The sequence below is a fragment of the Coturnix japonica genome, chromosome 5 (genome assembly GCF_001577835.2).
Source record: "Coturnix japonica isolate 7356 chromosome 5, Coturnix japonica 2.1, whole genome shotgun sequence".
Taxonomy (NCBI): Eukaryota; Metazoa; Chordata; class Aves; order Galliformes; family Phasianidae; genus Coturnix; species Coturnix japonica.
In genome coordinates this window covers 29717595-29738727 of record NC_029520.1, presented here as the reverse complement: position 1 = coordinate 29738727, position 21133 = coordinate 29717595, and the positions used below count along the sequence as shown (strand labels likewise).

Sequence of the window (21133 nt, the reverse complement as noted above, 5' to 3'; positions counted from 1 at the left end):
CTGTGGATTGGCAGCCCGAACTCCTTGCTCATATGTGATCCGTTGTGTAATTAAATACTGTGCGGCCTGGGTTGCAGCTGGTGTTCCAGTAATGGTTACCTTGCGATTTCTTGTGCCAGGTACGAATTCTCCCTTTTTAGAGATCTGTATCCTTGCACCAGTCAACTCCTGGTATTCAACTAATGTTTTCCCTCCTTTTCCAAGTATTGCACCAACTAGATTTTCTGGCACTGCTATTTCAACTACATCCTTTGATCCATCTGTGGATTTTTCTGTTCCTAGGATGGCACTGGCAGCTAGGGGAGAAGCAGCTCCAAAATATCCATTGGTTGCAGCAGTAGCAGCAGCCAGGCTACCTAATGCAAATGTCCCCGCCGTACCACCAGCAGTGCTGCCACTGGCTGAGGCTTCACTCGCATAGGTGGCCAACAAGTTGGCTGCTGCTGCTGCTGGGTTGGCACTGGCAGCTGCTGCAGCCAAAGCCCCTGTAGCTGCTGCCTGACTTAGGCCTAAACCTAATGTATTGAGATTATATCCATAGCTGGCTAATGTATTAAGTGCAGAGGTGATGGCCACCAGGTCATTGCCTGTAAAGCCAGATAAAACTGCTGGAAAGGCTGCCACTCCAGCAAGGTTAGCATGTCCTAATAGCCCTGCAGCAGCTGCAGCAGTTGGTAACACTTCAGCAGTGTTTGCATAAGGAGATCCGGTTGGATTGGAATTGGCCACTGGACCTGTGACATTGGCATAACTGATATTGAGACAGCTGCCACTCTGTGGATCCTCTTGTATCTTCTGGATGATAAGTTCGACAGCTTTTCGGTTTTGTTCAGGTTCTCCACTCACAGTGACAACCCTCTCTTGCAAGTTGATCCCATCAGGTTTCTGGGAAAGCTGCACCCAAGCCCCTGACTGCTCCATTATAGCCTTCACTGTAGCACCTCCCTTCCCTATTATCAGACCTGCTGTGCTGTTGGGAACTATAATCTTTACCTGTAATTAAAAAAAATATATATAAATAATACTTCTGCTTTGTGCATGAACACTATAATATTTTGCTACCCTATAAAAGGAAGGAAAAAATGAAGCAAATTAGTTAATATGCTTTTAAAAGAAAAGATTAAAAAAATAAAATGAAATACAGCTAATCGGGTTTTTTATGCTCTGCATCTCTTTCAAATGTACAATACAAAGAATTAAAGAGAATAACAGGAAAATCATTAATCGTTCTACATAATATACTGCTTTCAGCACAGTACGTTTCAGAGAAAAGATTAAACAAATGCAGGTATTATTCTCACATGAAAAGATTATCATAGATTGTCTCAAGGTGAGCGTTTTCATCTGATTCTTCTCTTCCCAGACTAATGTTGCAAACCAAATTCTAAGACAAAATGTGTTTTACATTAATTAGCTTCCCTTAAAAGACTATAATAATGTAGTAATAATTAAAGAAAACAACACTCTGTGAAAGCAAGTATAGTATACTGTAGATAGATAAAATGGTTCATCTTGAACTGGACACGATCTTGAATGTTGAACCTGTTACCCATATCAGAATACAAAAGTTCAGGACGTTGTACACCTTATTGTTACCCAGCCCATGAAGATGAGAAGAGAGTGTATCTAAATGTTGAAGACTTTGAAAATAAAAAATACGGTGCCTGTCCCTCTTAAAAAATTTACCCAAATGTCTTCAAACAAAGGGGTTCTCCTTGTTATTCCTAACCTTCCTCCTATTTAAACAAATTTCATTAATGTCAACAAATGTATTCCTCGTTGGTGTATTTCTATGAGTGAAGAATGACACCCATGATAAAAATTCAATGCTTATACTTTATACTTAGCTGTTTGGTTTTTTTCCAATACGTATTCACAATTAGTCTTACAGTTTTGATGTTTAAGGTACCATCTGATCCATAATATTGAATTGATATGAAGTTTTACCTTTACAAAAATACGTTCTCAGTAACCTATTGATAGTATGTATGTAGGAATAACTTTTATAAATTTGTCATTCTCATCACCAAAATGCCATCTAAAATCTCAGCAACAAGTCATTTAAAAGTACAACCAAAAATGCATTATCAACATTCTCCTTTTACTTCATTACAAATTCAAACTTGTTAGGAAATCAAGCCAATTAGAAATAAAAATATATGCCGTAGAAATAAGCTTTTTCTAATCTTAGACATTTTAGATATTTCCAGTTGTTATAACAGTATCAAAATCAAGTCTCTGAAAGTGCAGTATACTCTGAAGCTAAAAACCATTTCTATGTTCCATTTAAATTGTATGTACCTTAAAAAAACTTAATGTACCACATTGCATTTTGCACTGATTTATTTTTTTATAGTGTATATTAAACCTTGCACTTTTAGTCAAGTTCCCTGACATCATAACAAAAATATGCTAATATGCTAAGAATAAATGAAAGATATTAGGTGCAGACTTATTCTACAGGTAACGTAAAAGTATGATCTCAAAAGAAATAAATAAATAAATGAAAAATTAGGCCATCCATGTGCTACATAATCATATATGTCTCAGAGTTTGTAAATATGCATTTTTATATAAGGAAAGGTCACAGTCATTTTAAAGTGCAGCTCAATATATTAGGCAATTTTGAGGTGCCCTTTCCTTCAGCTTTCCTCTTAGCAAAACAAACACACATTTTTTATAACCGGTATGTATTATCTAGATACAAATATAATAAATGTTAACATATTTACTGAGTATATAGTTTAACCATCTCCTTTTACTTAGGACATACTAACAATTTGGAGATTCTGACAACTGTAACTTGCCAGATCCTGCTTGCTTTCATAAGTAATGTGCAAAGTTTTGAATAAGTTAGGCGTAAGTGCTTACTGATGTGCAGAAGAATGTAAGAACATAAGAAGGTATGAAAACAAATAATGGATTTAGAAAGAAAGAACAAAATCCATATTCCTAACAAAATCAGATAAAAAACTACCTGAAAACTTTCACAGATATTTCTGAAGCTGGGAATGTAAATCCAATTGAGAAATTTGAGAGAGCTCAAGTTACTGCTTTATTTATCAGAGTTCTGTGTTGTGTAGTTTTTGTATTTGTTTGTTTTTGTTCTTGTTTTTACTTTTAAGATATCTATGCAGTGACTACCCTAATAATCATTTTTGCATTTCAAACAAAATATTATTTTAAAACTTTTATGAGAAACTAAACTGAGGCCCCACAGAAGTACTAGTATTTGCACCTATTTAACTGGCCTTGACAATTAAGCTAGTTAAAAAAACAAAAAACAAAAAACAAACAAACAAAAAAAAAACCCACAAAACCAACCAACCAAAAACCCTTGATAATGAAATTCAACTTTAATTTATATAAAAACATCCTTTTTTACAGGTACCTAAATACCTTATTTACAGATATCTAAAAATTAAATAACATGCACAACATATTTATTTTATACTAAGACATAACAAAATATATTACAACTAAAATTCACTTTTAACAGAATATAAATGCAAAATCACGCATTTTGCTTAAAAATCCTGCTCATGCTGAAATAAGTGGCAACATTTGCATTATGTTGAAGTATCCAAACACTAAGTGCTGATATCTGTAACAATTTCTTGAAAATATAATTAGAAAATTGAGATAATTATGTTAAAATGTGAAACATAGAATTTCTACTTAGGTCATATCAGTCTTGATAATGATTCACAATTTTCCATCTGTTTCCTGGATTAACTTGAATTTCCATGGTTTGCATATTGGAATATCAATTCTCTATGGCAAAAATTGATTGTATTGCATAACATACCAATAACATACAATAACGTTCTTGGTCCCAACTCCTATTATTCAAACATAAATTGAAAAGCTAAGATCTATTTGATTTGGTTATCTGTACCACCATCAGTACATAAATACTGTACTGCCTTGTCCAGCAGGGAAATCAGGAAATATTGAATAATCCAAATAACATCCAAATTATGAGCTCTGAGTTTTCAGGAAGGCTAGGTTTCTATAGATTCATGCGTATGCTCCTGGCTACATTGAGGAGACAAAGGAGACAAAGTAGCCAAGGCAGTAATAAGGAAGTTTAAAATGCATAAGTAACTTGTTTTGGTGTTTTTTTTTTTTTAATATGTTTTTTTTTTTTTTTTTTTTGCTGCTAGGTGGAGTGTAGGGGTGGAAGTAACTCAGCCTTCATCTCATGCTAAACAGATTTTACAAAAATAAATGTAATCATGATAATTGCTTATTCACGAAGCAAATTAATTACTTCCACTGGCATCACCCTAATCCTTTCTGCATTATTCTAAGTAACATCAAAATCAAGCTCCTGCAAAAAGAGATTGAACAATACTAAGTAATTTCACTGCAGTGTTTTCACCAACACATCACTGTCTTTAAAAAGCCTTGACAGAAGCACAGCCATGTAAGAAACTGCAGTGCTTCTGACAGGCTCAAACTTGAGAGAATTTTATTGCTTTCATTTCCCACTGAAGTTAGCAAAGAACTGATGAGATTCAGCACTTAGAGGAAGATGGTTGGTATTTGAAGGATCATGGTCCTGAGAACACAATCCAAGTTGCTCTAACTCACCATCACCATTTCACACTGCCAAAATCTTAGACTCTTGAAACGTACATCGGCTAATTCCTTAATCCTCCTTCTTTTATTGACAGGCCACTTGCATAACACCCTGTTACACATGTCCCTGATATTGCAAGTCCTCACTCAGTCCTGAGAGCTGAATGCCAGATGTTTGGAGATCATTCTACACCACTTCTCATCCCTTCCCTTATGCTGCAAAAAGATAATCTATGTGAAGCAGCAACAACTGTGTGTCCTCACACATAAACATCCTTCTGGGGAGCAGAACCATCACCAAACCTGCATTACTATCCACATTAAAACCTCATGTCCCTTTCACACCTTTCCTCACTCCCGTTCCTCTCAGAAAAACATTTCCAAGTGCTTACAGCAAGTTCCTCAGACCCTGTTCTTTTGTTTACCACTTTATTATGAAGACATATGAGCTGGTTACATTCTCTCTTCTCACAGCCTTTGGAGGTGGGGTGAAGGCAACTAAAAAAAAGATTCTGTGAAGAAGACTAATTAGAAAATAGTAAGAAATGAGATGTTACTTTGTACCTTAGCGCAGTGCACATCTTTATTCTAGTTACTGTTCTTGAGATTCTCCTCTCATCACAATAAGTAAACATACTTACAATACTTTCTGCATATGTTTTATCTGCAGTTATTGCAAGAGTTTTTAGTTTCTCTATTTGCTTCTTCATAACTGGTATTTCTTTGAAGTCCATTTAAATTAATCACAGAATCAACAGAACTGTAGGAGTTGGGAAGGAACTCAACAGATCATTGAGTCCAACTGGTGAAGCAGGCACCCTACAATAGGTCACAAGGGTAGGCATCCAGTTGGGTCTTAAATATCTCAGTAGGAGACTGCATAACCTCTCTGGATCTATCTGTTTCAGTTCTCCAGCACATTTACCCTATAGAAGTTCTTCCGCACATTTGTATGGAACTTCCAGTGTTCAAGTTTAAGGCCGAAGTCCTCATCCTATTACTATGCATCACTCAGAAGGGCCTGGCCTCATCCATTTGCTTCCCATCTCCTCTTAGATATTTATAAACACTTATCAGATCCCCTCTTGGTATTCTTTACCCCAGGTTGATCATAGAATCATAGAATCACAAGGTTGGAAAGGACCTACAAGATCATCTAGCCCAACTGCCCTCCCATTACCGTAGCTACAAGAAACCACTAAACCATATCTCTTAACTCCTCACACAGACGCCTCTTGAACACTGCCAGGGATAGCAATTCCACCACCTCCAGGGGCAGCCATTCCAGTACCTGACCACTCTCTAAGAGAAAACACAGGGTACTCAGTCTTCCTCACACAGGAGATGCTCCAGGTCCTTAATCATCTTTGTGGCCCTCAGGAGGACTCCTTGTAGGAGATCTCACTTTTTTTGAGCAGGGAAGACCAGAACTGGAAATAGTGTTCTAAATGTGGCCTCACCAGGAAAGAGTAGAATGGGAGCATCATCTCCCTTGCTCTGCTGGCCTCACTCTTTTTAATGAATCCAGGATACCACTGGCCTTCTTTGCCACAAGGGCACAATGCTGAGTCATGGACAATCTGTCTTCCACAAGAACATGTAGGTCCTTCTCCACAGGGGTCCTCTGCAGCAGAGGATCCCCCAGACTATACTGATGCAAGTGGTTATTCCTCCTCAGGTGCAACTCTACATTTGCTCTTGCTGATCCTCATCAGGTTGTTCCCCGCCCACCACTCCGGTCTGTTTAGTTCGTACTAAAGGGTAGCACAGCCACTCCTCCCAACACTACACCATCAGCAAAATCTGCTGAGGGTGGACTCTACCTCTTCATCCAGCTTGCTGATAAAGCTGTTGAGCAAGACCAGAACCAGCACTGACCCCTGGGGAACACCACTAGTTACAGGCCTCCAACCAGACTCTGTGCTGCTGATGACAACCCTCTGAGCTCTGCCACTCTGCTGCTTCTCAGTCCACTTCACTGTCCATTCATCTATCCCACACTTTCTAAGTTTCATAACAAGGATGCTGTGAGCGATGGTGTCAAATGCCTTGCTGAAGTCAAGGTACACAGCATCCACTGTCATCCCTTCATGTACTCAGCCAGTGATGGCACCATAGAAAGAAAGGTACTTTGAAATAAACATTTATTGTGAGCAAGACAGGTCCTACCCCCACATTAAAAACATACTAGGTATCTAAAAACTTAAGAAGTTAGAATAACAGAGTAAAAGGATAATCTAATAACTGTATTTGCAAGTGTCCTTAATTGGAGCAGGAATTTGGACTGATTCCTTCTCTACTATTTATCACCAGTGAGCTGCATTGTTCATGGTATTACTTTACTCCCAGTTACTATCATATAATAGAAAAGTAACTTCAGCTTAAACACTCAGAATTATTAATATTTATAATAAAAATTCTTATCACTTTGAAACCAAACTGAAGATTTAGAGGAATTAGGAAATCACATTTAAACAAACAAAAAACTATCTGGCTTTTGCTTTATTTGCCAATCTCTCACTGTTGTACTCTAACACATAAATGGAAAGGCTACTTTGTTTAAACAACAGTTTCTAGCAAATTTGTGCATATGCAAGTTCTACATGCAGAATGATTAAACATTAAAACTGATATTTATACAGATGGTTAATTTTATGAGATTACCTAGTTCTATAGGAAATATTTAAAATTTACAGACAAAAGTCTATGACTAGTTTCTTACATCATATGAAAATGAATTTTGGAAGTATTTGAATGGAAGAAACTGAATTTTCTTTCTATGATTCTATGAATTTTCTCAAAGATGTGATGCATAGTTTTAATAATACAGAGAAGGAACTTTTCTTTTTCTTTTTTTTTTTTTCTTTTTCTCCAGTATAGCCTGAAAACAACTCTCCATATTTCATACATTAATAATTCATAAGCTTCAAATTACTTTTGTATGGAAGTGCAATGTATTTTGAGTAGTTTCATTTATACTTTCCACATCTTTATAATTAAAAAAAGAAAGAAAAAATAAGATGGTTACTGAATTATACAAGGGCATCAATCTTAAATTTTTACTCAATTGCAGAGTATGAAAAAGACACAGAAAATAAGATATGTTCAGATGAAACATCTTTTGAGATGACAGAAAGCAGGTTTACTAACTACTCTGTCATGAACATCTGAATGTGCCATTTCAGTGGCAGCAAGATGTTAATCCTATTCTGTAGCTAATATTAACATAGAGTTATTTCTCCCCTAAAATCTTCCAGTGAGGTTCTTTTTTTTTTTTCCCTTTATTTTTCTCTCCTATTCATTGTGTGGTGTTCTGTGAACACCTGCTAACATTCCATAACACACAAGGATGGCTTGCTTAAAAGAATGAATGGATTGGTAATTTGGGATGCTTTTAACTGAAAAACATCATGTAATTATAATGCAACAACATTACAAGAATTGCTGCAAAGACATTTCTCAGTATTAAAAAAAAAAAAAAAAAGAGAGTAAATAAGTGTACATTCTTTTAAAAACAAATCCAAATCTCTGATGGCATCAAGAAAACTCCTACTATTTTGCAATAAATAAGATCTACCCTAAAAAGTGATCAAACCCACTGCATATTCCTGAAGGAACTGATTTTCATGACTGAATCTGGGGCACAGTTAATGTTTCCTTTTTTATGCTTTCCTAGTCACAAAAACTATGGATGTAATCTTAGCTTCTCAAGGTTATTTTTTTTAAACAGGTATACTGTTTAAAGAAGCAGCGTAGACTGCTATCTTGAAAATCCTCACACAAAAAAAGGTAAGTACACAAATGACAAGGACTTTTCTACACTTCTCAAGAGAGTCCCTAGAAGTCTATATCCATTAGCTTCACATGCACTCCTCAGTACTACAGAAGTCATAAGCTTGTTATGAATGATATTCCATAACTGAACACCTTACATTTGATGAAAGCAAATACTTGGAGAAATCCTATGTTTCAACCATACAGAAGATCTGACAAACAGATCTGTTCTACTAATAGCAAACCTTGAAGTTAAGATTTATGGTCTATATGCAGAAACACTTAGGAATTCCCATTGACTTCAAGAAAGCTTATGGTACCAAATTTTTCTATGTTTTTTGACCTGTAAGTCCAAGACAAGCTCAAGTGCGTAAGTAACTATGACTTTAGCTACAATAGAAGTTTTCAATATAAGGATGCAATGTTAAACCTTAGATAACCTCAAATTTACTCCTTTATGCAACAGCGCTCAAGTTTTATTATAAGCTTTGATAAATAAGGAAGCATATCATTTTATGCTAAAAAAAAACAACACAAAAAACAACAACCAAACAAAAACTCCAAAAGACCCACCTACAAAATTATATAAGATGTTATATAGTGTAGTTATCTAATTTAATTCAATTTAGAGAAAACAACAATAGAAATGTTCAAAGCAGACTTGCTATATGCCATGGCACAATTCGTTGAAATTTGACTGAAAATTGAAAGCAGGGAAAAGTTTAAAAACATAAATTAAAATTAATTGTCTGACATTGCTGACCAGATTCTCAAATTCATTTAAATCTGAATTTAAAATCAAACTCACATTCCATGATTTGAGGTAAGAATGGTCAAAATCAATTTCTGAAAGCTGTATTTAAAATTAATCTTTCCATTGTAGTAGACAGGACATAAGGATGCATTTCTAAGCTGCTTTCAGGTCATCTACATCAAAGCTGATTTTTGCAAAAATATGCTACGCATTCATTCAACAATTCAGAAAATCTAGATTTTCAACACTACACCATCACAGAATCACAGAATCGTAGGGGTTGGAAGGGACCTCCAGAGATCATTGAGTCCAAACCCCCCTGCCAAAGAAGGTTCCCTACACCAGGTCGCACAGGTAGGTGTCCAGGCGGGTTCTGAATATCTCCAGAGAAGGAGACTTCGCTACCTCCGTGGGCAGCCTGTTCCAGTGCCCCGTCACCCTCACAGTAAAGAAGTCTTGTGCACATTTGAATGTAACTTCCTATACTCCAGTTTCTGTCTGATTCCCCTTGTCCTGTTTCCATACACGGCTCAAAAGATTCTGGCCTCTCCACTTTGCCCCCAACACCTTAGATATTTATAGACCCGGATCAGGTCCTCTCTTAGTCTTCTTTTCTCAAGGCTAAACAGAACTAGTTCACTTAGCCTTTCTTCATGGAGGAGATGCTCCAGGCCCTTCATCATCTTTGTGGCCCTCCGCTGGACTGTTTCCAAGAGATCCCTGTCTTTTTTGTACTGGGGAGCACAGAACTGGATATGGTACTCCAGATGAGGCCCTACCAGGGCAGAATAGAGGGGGAGGATCACCTCCCTCGAGGTCAAGCTCTTTTTAATGCACCCCAGAATGCCATTGGCCTTTTTGGGCAGGAGGGCACACTGCTGGCTCATGGCCAACCTGTTATCCACCAGGAAACCCAGATCCCTTTCTGCAGAGCTCCTCTCCAGCAGGTCACCCCCCCATTTGCAGGAGTCTTTTTTTTTTTTCTTTCCAAAACTAAGAAAATACTATGCTCCAGCAGAATCATTGAAATTCTATGACACAGAAAAGAAGGATACATAGAGACTCTTAAATGCTTATTCAGCAATTGTAATGACAAAAAATGTGAATTGTAAATACATTAAATAAATCCCTAATCACCTGATGATGACTAATACATATATTTCTAAATATATTTTTATAATATACTTCTACATATGACTCCCATAATGCTTGTTTCTGATGAAACAGTCCTATCACATTTACTATCTAGCCAACAGTTCCAGCAAACTTAGAGAACACAGAAGCTACATATTCAGCAGTGTCTTTTCAAATAATTTGTTCACAATTCAGTTGATTCTAAGGAACAATTAGGGAAAAAAGCAGCAAGCAAATGAGTCCATGAGGAAGAAATGCACATATTATTACTCTATACAGCCAAAGTGAATGAAACCAAACCTACTATTTGACATATCTTAGAATCTTAGAGCTGTAATAATGTCAGACAAGAGTGTGCTCAGACATATAAACAAATGGAAACCTTCTGCATTACAACACTGTGGAAGAAAAATAACAGTTTGTTACAAATTTCTGCCCTTAACAGTATGAATGAATATACATCGTATGGCTTTCAGCTAGGTGACACCTGTTCTACAGTTACATATACAGAGAGAAGAAAGGACACAACAAGACATTTTTAATGATCCTGACCTTAGTTTGCACCAGTTTTGCACATGCTTTTTTCTCACAGATAACAAGCAATATGCAAGAATGGAATGATAAATTACTTGCTATATCTGTAACAAATGTTGCAAATACCATCCAATGTAAGTGACAGGAACGGAAACTACCAGAACTAAATGAACACCCTTAGATTTTTGTGAGCCATAAAATAAAATAATAATAAACTCTATCCTTTTACATTATTCTTAATTAAGACTCTGGTGTAACTATCAATTAAATGTCTCAGCTCAGTGAAAACAGGAGGCTTTCTGATCTGCAGATTGTTCTGCCTAGTGTCACTGTTTTTCAGAGTGAAAGAGTTGAAAAATGGCAAGAAATTCAGCCTAGGCAAAATGCATCTGGTCTTCCTAGGTGAACAATTTTTTGTGGCATTAATGGCCAGATCCTACTAATTTTACTGACTACTCTGCACCCCTAGCTTTACAACAGATCATTAGCAGCAGAGGCTTCATCCCTTCAGTACTGACTATTGAGTAACTACTAAAATAATCATTTTGTATAGCAAGAACTAGTCAATGTATTTCTCAGCAAGGCTATCTCAAAGATGTCATTTGAGAATTGCTTTCAAATGAGAAAGGATGTAAAAAACACTTAAAGATAAAATATTATTTAAATAATCATATTTCTCTAGGTCATAAAAATACTATTTACCAGAAAAAGAACAGTTTCATTACTGAACTATGCTGATAATCTAGTTGATGTAAATATCCAAATATCCACATGGCAAAAAAGACTTCCTACACAAAAAGAAGAGGTAAAGAGGTAAGCGGTAAGGCTCAAATGTCATAAATAGCTGTACTTATGTATAAACATCGCACATTTATATATATTCATCGTATGGGTGTAACTATGTGTGCATTAGATTTGAAAAGTATGTAATTAAGAATAAATTGGGAGTTGTATACTCATAATTTGGACTTACAACTTTTTTTAAAATCTTTTTAATACACGTTTACTATTGTCTTAGTTACTATGAAAAATATACACATATTCTTCAGTTACCATGGAGTACAATTATAATTATTTTTTTTAATTCTGGAAAGCCTACCAACAAATATAAACTAAAAAAACTCTCAAAAATCAAACTAGAGAAAGTTAATATACTTACGAACCACTTTTGATCTTGTAGGACTTTAAAACTGATTTATCACCTCAGTTAATATAAAGCTACATGCAACCTGAATTATTTTTTATTAATTCACTGTGGAGTATTGTTGCCAGAAATTAGCTTTACTTTATTATTTTCAATGGTAAAAAAAAAAAAAAAAAAAAAAAAAAAAATTTAGTGATATTAAAAACACTGATTTTGCTGAGATGTCCCACTTGACAGTTTTATAACCTATTATTTGACTTTTTCTGTCCACCAAAATGTAATTCAGACAGGTCAAAAAGAAAGGTTTTCTGTAATAATAGTGTATACATAAGATAAACAATACTGTATATAACAGAAACATAACCAAATACATGGCTTGTGAATTTAAAAAAAAAAACAATCACTGTTACAATATTCAAATAATTACATTTTAGTTTGAATAAAGTAATTGAACAGTACATACACTATGGAGTACAATAAGATCTATGAAATATCTGTTGTCATAATAACATTTGTAATTTTATAGATATTATATAGCTAATGTTGTGTACCTAGAGTCCTTAAAATACACTTAACTGGAAAATATATTTACATTAATATATATTTTAATAAAATATGCACAACTTAATTAAATTCTTAAATTCAAACTTCCAAACATAACTACATCTACATGTATTGCTATTATAATAAGCTAGTTATACTTAGAAATGGCATGAGGACAAACATCAGTGACGTTTGTCAGTACACATACACACTGCATACAGCCAATTAGACTTCACTGTAAGTGTTCAGTTGAACTGTAGTATAACTTACTAATTAATTTTGACATAAATTAAGAAGGGACTGAGCCTTTTAAGTGCTCAAGTATAAATGAACTATAGCCTTAAAACTTATTTATCAAAGAGCTAATTATGTTGTATCTCTATTTTTAGAAAAGAGTGAGATAATACTAGTTTTGGACAACACACAGTTAATTTATTAAACATTTTAGATATAATACGATCAACATTCTTCAAAGATCTGTACATCTTCGAAAGTAATTTCTTGTTTTTACATCACTAATTTATACATAAGCACTCTTTTTCACAGAACTGTATTTTGTTTCAGTACTTGTTACTAAAGAATGCCATTATTCACTGTTAAGTCTATTCCATAAATAAATTTTACTACATTAAACAATTACTTCTAAAAGGGGCTTAAGTGGACACTACATTTCAGGGTCTCATGGATAAGAAGCAGCTATTAATTTATCATCAAAATTATTCCAATTACTATGAATAAAATAAAATGGATTAAAATATTTTCACTGAATTTACCATTTTGTTTAAGTGAAATATAAAAATAATCATTATGAGGTGGGATGCATGTGTTAGGTTAGCAGACATGTAAAATAAGTCACACTGCAGTTAAAGAAATAAATGTTTACTAATCCCATCCAAACATTTATCCTCCAACTTCAACTGAAAGAATAGTTTGCAGAAGTTTATAGTCGCTGAATAACATAAGAAAAAGGAATAGGACAGAAATATTCCCATCGGCAAACTGCATTTGCTGAAATGTCATTTAAGAAGGAAGAGAAAGAAAAATGACAAACCTCCAAATGCTCAACTAAATACTGAAGTTAAAATTTACATCACTGGGAAATAAAAGACCACTGGACTCAGTCCCTGGGCATTTCTAAGGAAGCTTATGATAGTCTATGGTCATGATTTTCTACTGCTCTACTATTTGCAAGCTCAGAATAGCTGAGGAAGTTACTAACTCTACATTTACTAACAGGAAATTGGAAACCTAATTTGCTAAAAAGAAAAAAAGAAAGAAAAAAAAAGCAAAAGAAACAAGTGTGAAAAGACACAAAACTATGGGCAAATACTGCTTCTGAATAAGACGAAGTTGCACACTGTTTTGACTTCAGGGTAGAACATATTAAAAGGTTCTGACTACCTGAAGTTTGAGATGCTATGCTACAGATAAAGGCCTCAAGAGATGTATCTTATCCTCCATAAGAGAAAAAACATTCCACCACTTACTCCTTGTAGCACAATATTTCAACAAGATTGTTTTTATGACTTGTACACAAAAAGGGGCTTTCTTTTTTTTTTTTTTTTTTTTCTTCATTTATACCAGGAAGGTGCCTACTTCCATTTGTGGGTTTATCTCAAAAGAGACACAAGTCTCACTGACTGCTGAATTCTCAAAGCAAGCGAAAGGCAGATTCTATCGGCAAGAAAGCACAGTGCATTGCTGTAATATTCCGACAAACAAAGGTGGGAAAATGATGTTTTAGATAGCAAAAATTTACTATTGCATATTCAATGCAGGATCTTATTTTCATGCAGAGACTTCATAATAGTGATAGACTTAGCAATGTCCACTTATCTCTGGGATATCAGAAAAATGTGCTATTGACTTTTCTACTCCATACTCTGTGCTGTCCAGTATCTGTTGTGGTGTAAGCTTTGTAAACTCTACTACTCTTTCTGCATTCTTATGCAACTCTTGATCATATAAATTCTGAACTCCGTAAGAGCTGCTAGGATTTACAGGAATGAAATTTGGCAGATCATTAAAGACATCCAAAGAATAATATGTCAACAACACTAAGAGTCTTAGCCATGAGGAAGCAACATTTTTCCTCAGGTGAGATGAAGGCTTTTAAAAAATAGTCTCTACAGACACACAGGAGCCATGAACAGTGAACCCCAAACTTGTTCTGTGGGAGAGAATATTAGGAAAGGAATCAAGTAAATCAATATTAAAAATCATGACCGCTACTGATTACCTATGTAGATATCTAAAGGTGAAAATACAGAATAGGCACATAAAGAAAAAATATACTGATTTACCTATAAGATTTTAAAAATTTATTTCAAAAAACTTCATAGTATCTAAAAATGTTTTAATCTATAAGTATTTAGGTATACACTGTGAGCAAAAGCTCTGATCTCAAATACTGCAAAACAACATGAAAAAGTGGCCCAAGAAGAAGAGGAATATGATAAAAAGTCATGCATTAATGTGAGAACCAGAAAAAAATGTCTACAGTTGCCTATTGAGTAAAGGTTAATTCTACTTTTAGTTTGGCAATGAAACGAAGAGTTTCAGCTGAACAGAAAATGTTACCTTTGATTCACTGAAACCTCTAATGGAGTCTTCTCACTTGAACAAAGAAAAAAAGTCTTCCTAGCACCTTCTCAAACATTACTTATTACTTGCTATCCACAATGTGCCACAGTCAACGTTTAATCTAAAAAGGACTGTCATCTTACGAAAAGTAGAAAAGCTTACTTTAAAGAGATATGAATTTACAATCCATAAAAACATCTATAAATCTAGAATGTTAACAGATCTTTCACACTGCAAAGACAAGCGTTTTTCCAGCTACTGTAGGCATGTCCATTTAATACTGTTACAATACACAATGTTGAATGGGGAGTCAAAATTATTACTGGATCAGCCTACAAAGGAACACTGAATACTGAGTAGCTGCTAAGAGCAGATGTTAAAGTTCTTGCTGAATTGTACCCAGAAAAATATCCTATTTTGAGAAATTCTGTGAAGGATTTTTCTGTTGGTAACAAAAATATACTGTAAGTTTAGAAATCTTCCAGAAAAAGTCAGTAAAACCTAAGCAAATTACAGAGCCTATTGCTTATCTCTATTCCCTTAAACATGATGAGGTTTTTACAGTTATCACCAAAGCTACTCGTAAATAAAAAATGGTCTTGTACCATAATTAGAAGAATATATTTATAATTCATGATATTTGTGTTTTTCAATGAATTTCTAACTTTAGAATCCAGTGCACTAAATTCTTCCATGATGTGACCATATGAAACACTGCCTATTATATGAAGTCTCTTCCAAAAAGCAAATTACTGTTGTGAGTGGAAACCAGATCCCATTTAAATAAAATGACTGTACTTATCAATGGTCAATCCAGCAGGTTGAAAATGGTTAAACTGCTATTTCCTCATTGTGAACTACCACAGCATGTATTACGACCATATTACAGCATGAAAAGCTCTGTGCAGCACCTTTTATAAAAATGCTAAATAACTTCATATTGACTTTACTTTTAAAAATACATGGTACTGAGGTTTGGAAAATCAAATGATACATCCAGCATCAGTCAAACTCTGAGAGACCTAAAAATGAAACAGATGTTTTCAATACCACTGTAAGAAAAGACAACAAAATAAGAGAATTAGAATTAGATATATGTTCGAGTTAAAATATCAGAGACAAAGTACTTTGGGTAACTTTCACATCAAATTATCATAAGCGAACAGAGATAGTATCTGGATAGCCTATGACAGGTAGCTAGTGTCCTGAAATCATACTTAATATTATCTATTTGCACTTCAAGATTTACACACTGAGAGTTATTAGTTTCATACAAATATTTTGTACTTCTGCTCAGAGTCCATGTCCTGATGATAAAAACAATGTTTTCTTTCCTATTTCTTCTTCCATCTGCTACAACAAATCAGATATTAAATAAGATGAGTTTATAAATTCTTTAAAAGCCATGAAGGCTGCATTTGCTGGGTACAGGCAGTACCAAGAAAATTGGCTCAGTCCCATAATGTACAAAGATTTGCAAGTCTTATTTATTACAGATCCTGCAGGAAGCAGATGAAATAGATATACTTTAAAAAAAAAAAACCAAACAAACTATAATTCTTGAGGACTGCACGCAATGCACAAAATGATGATAAACAGTTTCAGGTGAAAAAAATAGGGTATAATTTATAAAATGCAAACAGCCTGGGATGAAATAGTGCATTAAAAAAATAAATAAATAAAGTTCATAGTAATTTCATTACACAAATTTTGGAATAAGCCTATTAGTGAGTCTAAGCTGTAAGGGAAGGAGAGAATAGTCATACCCATGCCTCTCTCAACTTATCTTTAAGTGCTAACATCCATTTTGTCCTTCTATTCTTTGACAGTCATCAGTTAAGCAACATCAATCTCATGGAAAAAGGGGGGACTGGAGAAGAATCCATGTAAGGGTTTGCAATTGCACTTACAAGTGTACATGAAATAAATACAAAATTTAGCCTTAGATCACTTGTATTTATATCTAAAATAAGTCATATCAGAACAATAGGCAGGTAAGAAGGAAAAATAAACTTGTAAAAAAAATAAAACAATATGTAAACACTTTTATGATAGAAATACTTGCCTATTTTCACTTCAGATATTTATTAACATCTGTACTTTTCCAAGGTAGCGAAGAAGGGGGAAAAAAAACCATGTTCTATGTGATATTCATGGCACTATTTATCAATTTTGAAAGAAAATTCCTGTCTGAAGTGTATTGTGGAAAAGTAAAAATGATTTCTTCCTTCAGGTAAACAAAAGTATTGCTACTCTGCCAATTTCAGGGATGCTGGAAAAACAGTTTCACTGCTGTAGTCACAGGTGATTGATTTTTTACTTAAAAAAAAAAAAAAAGCTGTCATGAGAGGCTAATGCTGAAGTACTTGGTCTATAAGTACAGAAAAAGATTCAAGTTGTTCTTTTTAGTGATTTGTACAGAGGAGAAAGAAACACAACACTATTTGAAATGTGTTCTGGGTGTCCTTAATTCTATTCCATCTATGTTTCATCCGTACTGAAAGTTTCCAGTGCACTACTTTATATTGTCGAAAAATTTACAAGGAAGTACTGAAAAAATAAATTAGACATTTGCAACAATAATATTGACAGATGCATATTTTCTTGGAAAAAAAACAAAGAAAAATGTTCTCCATGCATAGGTTTCTGTTGCATTCATAGCAGTTCAGCATAGCACAACATGACAGATCTGAAGAGAGAGTTTTATTCCGGTATAAAAGACTAATATAGAGACTACTGTTCTCTTAACAATGATACAAGATGCAGTCTTGTGATCACAGGATTTTTCAAAATAAAAGGAACAAAAAATTCAACAAAAATTGAATTTTCCTTGTAAGGGAGTTACAAATTCATCCAGATAGAGGAAAATCAAGTCACTAAAAGGAAGATGTAATACAAGCTAGATTTCATGCCTGGTGTCCTCTGATTTCTGCTGACAGAACTGTTTTCTCTTGTGGTAAAATAATGTGCCTAAGAATTGCTCTGTCCACTATGCAAACCCTGTCAGTACTGGTACAGAGGAAAGGATCACATCATCATGTAAGCTTATCTACACATTTTCAACAAGTCTCTAATTGCAGTGACTGACAGAGAGTCCTCCAACTCAGAATCTCACTCCTACAGCAAACAATTTCTACGAGCACTAAGCCTTGCTAAAATGTTGCTTAATCAGTTTTGTTAATCTTTAATATAAAACACGGTCTTGACATGATTGAAACATTACAGAAAACTGAATGCTCTTAAGTCTGACATGCTATTATATACACAGAGCAGGCTATGCTGTGAATTTATCTTCCACCTAAACACTGAATTTCCTGACTTCTATTCAGTTAAATAAGCTCCTTCATATTATCTTTATATAACATTTTGTGAGAAAATCCACACCTGAATAGTCATTTTCTATTAAGAATCATAATACCTAGCCCTAGATCAAAACAAATTTGTTTTGTTCTCTCTTAGACTCCTATTGGTTACTTACTTGACTACTGACAGGTTTTAGATTACTGTGTTGGAACCTATTTTCATGTCACAGCCGCAGTGCAGATACTTGTCGACATAGTGGTGCTGAATACTAATCACTACCACAGTCTAGGAACAATTGCCAGCTACATCACTTATCAGAAGCATGAACAGAAAAGCCTTAATTGCCTTATCGTGTTCACTGTGCTTGCTACTGTTAGAAACCACTAGGAAATGAAAGCTTGAAAGCTGGAATAAAAAAATTAAAAACTAGTAAAGATTTTTAGGGTTAGTTATAAATGCATTTCCAAAAGTCACTTACAGAACGTATTACTCTTTTTTCATTTATACAATTTTAATGCAGCTCAAAAGAAGTCTTGGTTATTTCTATGAAAATGGAACTGAATATAAGTTAGGGTTAAAATGCATTAGCAGATGTAATGTGGGGAACAGGCAGTATACAAAGCATATAATTTTCTCTTAGCTCGGATATTCCAGCTATATCACTTGATAGAATTCTCATAGAACAATTTTTTTCATAAAGATTTATATTGTTAGCTATCAAAAGACATTTAATATGATACACTAATTCATATGCAAACTAGATACCTCTCTGATGGTAATTAAACAGCCAAATAGTATTTTCTGTCAAACAAAAGCACATATTCCTTTAACTCTCAGTAATGAGCATCAGAGTAGAGTCATATTTAAAAAAAAAAAACAAAAACAAAACAAATGGAAAAAGAACAGAAAGAAAGAAAGAAAGAACACTCTTAGAAAAGATCTATTTGTTCAACATTTTCAAAACCTTCTAATTAAAATACACAAAACAGTACAATTAAGAGGCAGAGAATAAAGACTGAACAGAATAGACTGTTCATAAGATATCCCTGGTTGTTGACAAAGATTTTATCTTTGTCATTTAATGATGATGAAGCCAAACAACTGTTGCTGGAATAGAAGCAGACTGATGAAGAAGGCTTTCAAATTGATGCGGAGGATATCATAACATACAGTGTTCTTATAGTTCTTCTACCTGCATTGTTTCTCTGCAAATTTCATTACTTTCTGTATAGGATGTCTCTTTCAACAGCGGCTTATGTGTTGATCAAAAATATGATATATTGCTTTAATATGCTTTGTCCTGTTATATGTAAAATTGTTCATACAGACAAAAAGTTCTAAGCAGTTCACAAAATATCAGAGAATCAGTACTTAGTATCAGTGATAACTTCATGAGATACTAGCTTGTTTGGAAGAAAATTTTTCTGTTATTTGAATTAATTTGTGCAAGGTCTGATTGAAGCACTCAGCTAACTTAAACAGAGCCCGTGTTTAAAAAACTGTTAGCATTAACTGAACACTTATATTATTTGAACACCAAATACATCCAATTTAACAGCACATTAAAAAACTGAGTATGTATTAAGCACGCATCAGTTCTACATAGAATAGTATGAAGTAACTTTAACAATTTTCATAAAAAAGGAAGATACACAACCACGATAATTTGTGGACATAATGAAGCGGACATGTGTTTTTTTTATTTTTTTTTGGTTTTTTTTTTTTGTTGTTTTGTTTTTGTTTTGCTTTGTTTTGCAGTTAAATGTGACACAAATGAGTGTAATTAAGATTGTGCTAAAAGTACAGTTAATGCTTTTTAAAAACTAGACATGAATTAAAATTAATTAGATGTTTTCAATATATTTTAAAGTGACTTAATTTTACTTCATTCTAAATCAAGAGATTTTCATTTAAAATCTATTACACACAACAATAACTAAACACATTTAAACAATGTCCTTATGTTACTGTCCACAAACATATTTGAGAATTCCTGAGATCAGTAAGTAAGTAAAATCTACAATCTATTGCCAGGCTGATATACATCCAATTAAGTACGGTTTACGGGTAACTCCAGTGCAATTTATAAAGGAAGAAAAAATGTGTGTGCATATATACATAAACATACCAAGACTTACTCTGCTTATACAAATACCAGTAAGTATCCTTACTCTTTATTAATCAAATTAAAAAAATATATACTATTTTAAAAGATTAAAAAAAAAAAAAGTTTTTATCTGGGTCTGGGATCTTGAAGAAGACAACAAAACAAAAGAAGAAAAAAAGATTTCCATTAAATGTACCAAATTCTACTAGGAGTTAGATATCTATGGTTATGGGTGTACACATGTGAATGAACGAATAAATCCTTAACCCACCATATCTTTTTCTCCAGTTTGCAAGCTGTCACCCGTGAAAAGTATGGTGTAGATGGTAGGATGATACTGTACCTGATTGGCTCTGGAGGTGGTCATGGGATCAGATGGAGAGGACTTGGTGGTAGTTGGGGAAGATGGCAATGTCTGGGAACAAAGCAGTTCAGGAGCAAATCAACCTTTACAAGCCTTAGACTCAACAGTCAAAAAATAAATAAACCAACAAAAGTAACGTAACTACAAAATTAAAATGAATAAAAAATGCCTAGGACAAAACCTTTCTCCTACTCATTGGAACTTAATGGAATTTAAAGTCAATTAGATAAATAATGCATGTAAATATGCATGCTTATGCATGTAAAAATAAATTCATGACTTGAAATCAAGATGGTGAACTCACATAAA

At 34.1% G+C, this 21133-nt stretch overlaps 1 protein-coding gene across 3 annotated transcripts in view; it reads right to left on the bottom strand.

Annotated features, from left to right (window-relative positions):
- Nucleotides 1–21133, bottom strand: part of NOVA1 (NOVA alternative splicing regulator 1) — a 122878-nt gene that overhangs the window by 2159 nt on the left and 99586 nt on the right. For 2 of the 3 annotated variants that reach the window (XM_015864913.2, XM_032445172.1), the window contains 2 exons: nt 20804–20875; nt 1–993 (listed from right to left, as the gene is read on the bottom strand). The exon at nt 1–993 is cut by the window's left edge and continues 2159 nt beyond it. In XM_015864913.2, coding sequence (XP_015720399.1) covers nt 1–993; nt 20804–20875 — 1065 coding nt within the window. The remainder of the gene's footprint in view (nt 994–20803; nt 20876–21133) is intronic. The other variant, XM_015864914.2, reaches the window with a different exon arrangement.